The sequence below is a fragment of the Daktulosphaira vitifoliae genome, unplaced genomic scaffold, assembly GCF_025091365.1.
Source record: "Daktulosphaira vitifoliae isolate Bord-2020 unplaced genomic scaffold, ASM2509136v1 Scaffold_1, whole genome shotgun sequence".
Taxonomy (NCBI): Eukaryota; Metazoa; Arthropoda; class Insecta; order Hemiptera; family Phylloxeridae; genus Daktulosphaira; species Daktulosphaira vitifoliae.
In genome coordinates, this window is record NW_026099572.1 from 4,827,129 (window position 1) to 4,833,471 (window position 6,343).

Genomic DNA, 6,343 nt, shown 5'->3' on the forward strand with positions numbered 1-6,343 from the left:
TGAAATTAGACTTTTTCTATCACTTCTAAGTTTTAATATTATTAAAAATTAGTATTTACATATAAAAATTTCGCATCAAAGCTAAAAAGTTGGCTATTTAAGCTCACTCAAATTTAAAAATTACTTTTTCGACTTTAAAAAAGTAAAAAAAAATTAATAAGTTTAATTTTTTATGTCTTATGACCTTTATTTTATTTAACTTTGTTAAATATAATAAAATAAATATTAAAATTATTTGACATTAACTTTACAACTGTATTTTTTTTTATTACTAACATTTATCAAAAAATATTACAAAATTTATGACATTTTATAAATCATACAATTTGGTTTGTATACATTTTTTATTAATTTTAATTGGCTTATTCTATAGCAACAACTAAAAAATTTATATTCTTGTTAAAATTTAAAATTAACTCCATTTAATTAACATAATAAATATTTGACAGAGTTAATAGCATACTTTCATCAAATTTGGATGGAATTTTGCGAAAATTCATTTGATTTAATTTATTTTATACCACTTTGAATTTTAATGATTCAGTTTATTTAGCAGATAGTACTAATAATATAACTTTTCAAGTATTAATTGATATGTTGTTTGACATGAATTAATTTCATTACACCTACTAAAAATGAAAATATGTAATTTTTAAAAGATTCTTTATAAAGAAAACCCTTGTGGTTTTAAAATAGATGTACAATCTACTTTCACTTTTGAAATTCAATTATTTTAATATTGAATAAAAACTTACTAAAGGTTTAAATAAATTAGGCTTATTCTCTACGAAAACATTCTAAAACATAATGTTTACTAGTTAAATGCAAAAACATGACAAAGCAATTAAACAACATGAAATTTACTTTTTGTAAAAAAAACAATATTTTTTAAGATTTATTAAAAGTTAAGATTTTTTTTTATTTTAATAATATTGCTAATTCGTTAACTTTCTAAAGCAAAACTTAGTGTAAAAAAACTATATAAGTAAAATATTTGAAAAATTCCCTTAAATTAATTAGAATTCATAATACCACGAAGAAAAATAAACAAATATTTTTTGCTAGGTGTTTATTATACTAAAATTAGATTTAATGAATTGAATATTTTCTAATTTGAAAAGCTTGTTTTATTCAAAGTTTAGATTAGTACTGCATAATTTAAAGCCTCGATCAAACTGCATGTTTGTTGTAAAATAAATAATTAATAAATCAAAAAATTTTTTTTTACTTAGTTGTTATTTTAGAACACTTTTTTGGCTCCTTAAAAAAATGATGTTGGCCAAAAAGAATACTTTTTTATTTTTTTGCTGGCCACTATATGACAAAATTTTTCATATAAAAGGAGTGGAACACTTTCAAAATGTAACCTTTTTTAAATTAAATATAAACGTGACAATTTTTCGTTATTCTAACTTCATACTAAGTGCTTAAATTTTTTTTAATTAAATACATCAAGAACATCTCTTGCTACCAGTATGCAGTCAAAGGTTATGTGGAAAATTTACCATCTCGTATTTTGGTGTGGAATTTATTTCATTACAGAAAATGACTTCATCAGGACAATGGCAATGTATTGTGCTGTTGTCATAACACTGTTGAAAATTATTGATTACTGTACACTTTTTGAGAAAACGGAAACAAAAGTCATACAAATTAATGAACTGAACGCTGAAGATGATAAACTACCATCGCCATGTTCTCCGCATTCAACTGTCCCTCCAACAAATATCCCCTGTGTATTTTCTTCGTCAAAAAAATACGGGCATTTTTTCCAGCCATTAATAAGTGCTGAATGCTCGTACAATTTAAAACTGGGCGAAAAACATTCGTTTGAATGCAAAATCGTTAGCTCTCAAAACTACAATAAAAAATCAAAAGTACGTTTTCAAATGAGTAGTAAAAATAATGTATTTGTAGTTGACGAAGAATTATGGATTTCAAGTCCAAAAATGACCAACGCCATAAAAGGAATTGTTACGAACTTCGACCAGTTCATGAGCGTTGTTGATGTAGAAGTAAATTTTTCAATCGACTTGCCAATTGGGACACCGGCAACTTTAAAAAAGTCATTTGATAAAACCCCTTACACTCGGATGGAAGCGGCACTTGCTACTTTTTCTTACAAGTACGAATCTGTTTCACCTGAAGTAAGATCAATGTTGCTCGGACGTCAACAACAACATTCACCCGAACGTGACGAAAATCTGACAGATAACAGCCTATTAGCTCCCAATTTACCTGGTTTGAATGAGTCACAGCTGTCTGCTGTGAGCCATGCCCTACGCACGCCAGTTTCTCTAATCCAAGGGCCTCCCGGTACTGGAAAAACGGTTACTTGTGCCAATATTGTATACAATCTGTCCAAGTCCGGAACCGTATTAGTTTGTGCACCGTCGAACAACGCTGTTGATAACTTGGCAAATGCCGTGGCTAAAACAGGCATCGATGTCGTGAGACTTGTGAAAAAAACGAAAGAGACGGTTAAAAGTGATCTTTCAAATATATATCTTAGTGAACAAATTAAAAAGCTTGCTGGTCATTCAGAATTTAAAACTCTTCAAGGGCAGATTGATCAAGGTGTCGAGTTGAGCCCAAATGAGAGAAGGGACTACAATTATCTGAGAAGAATGGCGGAAATCGACTGTCTAGCGAATTGTCGAGTGGTGTGCACAACTTGCTCCGGCGCCGGCGACAACCGTTTAGAAAAAATCAATTTTTCTTCGGTGGTCGTGGATGAATGCGCTCAAGGCTTAGAACCGGAATGCATCATTCCAATCACCCACGGAGCCAAAAAAGTGGTGTTAATAGGTGACCACTGTCAGTTGGGGCCGGTTGTTACGTGTCCGGACACTAGAAACGGAGGTCTGCATCGTTCTCTGTTCGAGAGATTGGTAGCTGCTGGCCTACAACCATTTCGTTTAACTGTACAGTACAGAATGCACCCCGAGATCAGCGAGTACGCTTCACAAACTATGTACGAGAGTACGATTAGGAACGGCGTAACTTGTAGCGACCGAACTGGGTCGATTGATTTCACGTGGCCTAACCCAAATGTGCCGATGGTATTTTACTCTTCCGATGCCAACGAACGAAAATCGCGATCGGGCACGTCTTTCTTGAACTATGGAGAGGCGAAAGTTGTTGAACAACTAGTAGCCAAACTCCTTAGCAAAGGAGCTACTCCAAATCAAATTGGTGTTATAACTCCATATGAAGGACAGCGATCACTTTTGAAACAAATTCTAAACAAGAACAAAGGGGTGGAAGTCAGTAGTGTGGACGCTTTTCAAGGCCGTGAAAAGGAGTACATTATTATATCGTGTGTCCGCTCGAACGAGAGAAACGTCGTTGGTTTCCTGAACTGTGTCCGTCGGCTAAATGTGGCACTTACGCGTGCAAAGTTTGGTCTTTTTTTAGTTGGTAACGCTAACTTTTTGGTTAAAAACCCTACGTGGAAAAGTTTACTACGGTATTATGACGACAGAAATTTGATTGTGGAAGGAACAGTTGATGATATGCGTACAGCACATATTAAGTTTGATTAATTATATATATCATAGCATTTACTTATGAGTAATTTTATTTTATTAATTTTTCTTTAATTGTTTGATACTCTAAATTTAAAAAAAAATTATTATTATTAATTAGTTATTTTTGATACATCAATTATTTATTATACATACTGTTCTATTTTTAAAATTAAAAACATATTTTATTTAAAAAAATTAACTTTTTTTATTCACCTCTACTTTAAAGTAATTGATTAATTTGATAATTCATTAAGTATCATATAACTTAGAGGGAGGTGTTGTCTAATTGGTATGCGGCACTATCTGATGTACGTAAGTTTAGGTTTGAGACTTGGTTACGAGTAGTTCCGTTTGCTAAGCAAGACAAGTATTAAACCACATATTCTAAATTATCCATGGTTAAGTAACCTACACTTCATGTCTTATTGAGCTATAAAATTGTGAAAAAAATGATTTAATTAAAATAACTTTGTAAGAATCAAATTAAAATGTACTTCATATTAATCAATATCAATTTAATAAAATTGGGAGCTTAAATAAAAATATGCATTGTTTAAAAATTTATTGTTTTATTTTAATTTTACACTGAGTTAAATGATATCCATTCAATGAATAATTAAAATAAAATTCTAAGTGTTATTATTATTATTTTATTATTGGGATTAATTAATGGATATAGTTGGCACATTACTTTGAGAATTTATTTTAGATATATAAAATTAACATTCAACTTTAAATATTACACCAACTATAAAATAATTTAATATAAGTAAAGAGAAATTAGAAAAAGTTTAAATAGGTATAATAGCCATAAAAATATTTTTAATTGTTTTAGGCAAAACTATTAGTTTAAAAATATTTAAAATCTTTAAATTTAGTTTAGTTTAAATGTTTTTATATCATTGTTATAACATATGGAAGAGACTTAGAATAAATAACAGGTTATTTTAATAAAATAAAAATTATACTAATTTTTTTTTTTCATTTAATACAAAAAAAATTTAATATTCTAATACTTAATTAATTTCAACTATGGAAGTATAATTAAATTTGATTTTCATATTACAAAATTCTACTTAACATTAAATTATAATGGAAAAGTGGGATTATTGTTAAAATGATTTTTGTTAAAATAGGATTGATTTGAAAATAGCTGTTTTAGACTAATGAAAAGTCATAGGACCAAGTGGTTAGATATTAATTTTTATATAGAACTTGTTCAGTCTTAAAAAAATAAATAAATAGAGTTAGTATAACAGTTTTTATAATTCTTCTTTAGAAGGACCATCTAATTCAACATCTGATAAATCAATATCTTCTACTTGGGGTAATTCACCATCTTTTCCATCCCAAGGTTCAGTTGTATTAATTTTAGGCAATTCAGCACCNATTGTATTAATTTTAGGTAATTCAGCACCTCTGACTGGAGCTGTTCGTCCACGTCCATATGATAAATCCCTAGTTTTTTTTTTAAACAAATTATCAAAACTGAATAATTTTTAATAAAAAAAATATATAAACCTCAAAAATTCATTAATGCTATCTTTTGAAAAAGATCCCCTTAAAATAGTGTACTTCATTTTTTTAACATTTAAAACTGCTAATGCAGGATAACCAAATCCACCAATTTCTAATGATGATTCCAATTCAGACTGATTTCCTGCTTCAGACCATAACCATCTGAAAAAATAAGAACTTGTAATCACAAAAGAATAAGGACAGTAAATGTTTTTAAGTAAAATTAAAAAGTAATAATTTTCTAATATAATTAAGTGATGTAGTTTACCCCCAAATCTTTTGTTTAAATTTATCTCCCAATGAGCCCAACATTTTGATGTATTCATTACGACAACTGGACTGACAATCTAAGATATGAGGCAATACAGCAATTACACATAAAGCATATTCTGAACATCCAGACTTGAAGGTATCTTCATTTATAACCTAGTACAATATGATTGATTAAAGGTAAATTATTTATTTCAATATAAAAATGTAGATTAAATTTCAGAAAGTACTATATAAAACAAAAATCTTATACAATTTTCAAGATTCAAAAAAAAATAAGTTCGGTAAAATAAGAAAAATTTGNAAAAAACCCAGCACAGTGAAGTCGCGGCATAGTGGGTACGTTGCATAGTTGGGTCCAGTATAGATTTAATCTGACAGTGATTAAAATCACTATCATAAGAAACGCTTCGATGCAAATCAGTAGATAGTGTTTAATTCTAAGAAATTGGTGGATAATTACAAAAGCTANTTCTAAGAAATTGGTGGATAATTACTAAAGCTGCATGATCTGCTAGTTCCTTATTAATACCCTGATTAAGATAAAGTATGTCGAATGAAAAAGGGATTATTAAAAATTTTTTGTAATTTATGAATAAATACACTAAACAAAAGAAACTTTCATCAGAAAAAAAATATACTTTTCTAAATAAACTTTTCGCGATGTTTTCAAATGTGCAATTAAACTTTTTCTATTACTTCTAAGTTTTAATATTATTACTTATTATTAAAAAATAAGTATTTACATATAAAAAAAAATAATTAAGAACAAAAAAAATTGTATTAAATTAATACTGATTTTGATTTTTAATATGTTAAAGGTAATCATTTTGAACCTATTTTTTATTGTCTTTTAAAGTGAAAGTTTTAATGAAAAATACCTTCTCAGCTTCGCATCGAAGCTAAAAAATGAATTTGTTACCATAACTTATATTTCAACTTGCAAGTTTGAAATTGACATTATTAAATTGAAAAAAATGAAATTTTTAAGATTAATATGCAATCTGGAAATTTTATAATTACTA

The 6,343-nt window shown here is 28.2% G+C and overlaps 2 protein-coding genes across 2 annotated transcripts in view; one reads left to right on the forward strand and one right to left on the reverse strand.

Moving 5' to 3' along the window:
- Positions 1-1,562: 1,562 nt before the first annotated feature.
- Positions 1,563-3,545, forward strand: LOC126896029 (regulator of nonsense transcripts 1 homolog). Its single transcript, XM_050668453.1, has one exon. The coding sequence runs from the start codon at positions 1,563-1,565 to the stop codon at positions 3,543-3,545; it is 1,983 nt and encodes a 660-aa protein (XP_050524410.1).
- A 1,029-nt stretch (positions 3,546-4,574) lies between these two features.
- LOC126896030 (protein disulfide-isomerase A6 homolog) overlaps positions 4,575-6,343 on the reverse strand; it is a 4,523-nt gene continuing 2,754 nt past the window's right edge. Inside the window, exons 2-5 of the mRNA XM_050668454.1 lie at positions 5,549-5,564; positions 5,317-5,474; positions 5,052-5,210; positions 4,575-4,988 (exon numbers count right to left, since the gene is read on the reverse strand). Of these exons, the coding sequence (XP_050524411.1) occupies positions 4,793-4,988; positions 5,052-5,210; positions 5,317-5,474; positions 5,549-5,564 (529 nt within the window). The 3' untranslated portion in view covers positions 4,575-4,792. The remainder of the gene's footprint in view (positions 4,989-5,051; positions 5,211-5,316; positions 5,475-5,548; positions 5,565-6,343) is intronic.

What these genes read in the sequence shown, in the direction of transcription:
- LOC126896029 (XM_050668453.1), top strand. Translation starts at nt 1,563, where the DNA reads ATGGCAATGTATTGTGCTGTTGTCATAACACTGTTGAAAATTATTGAT.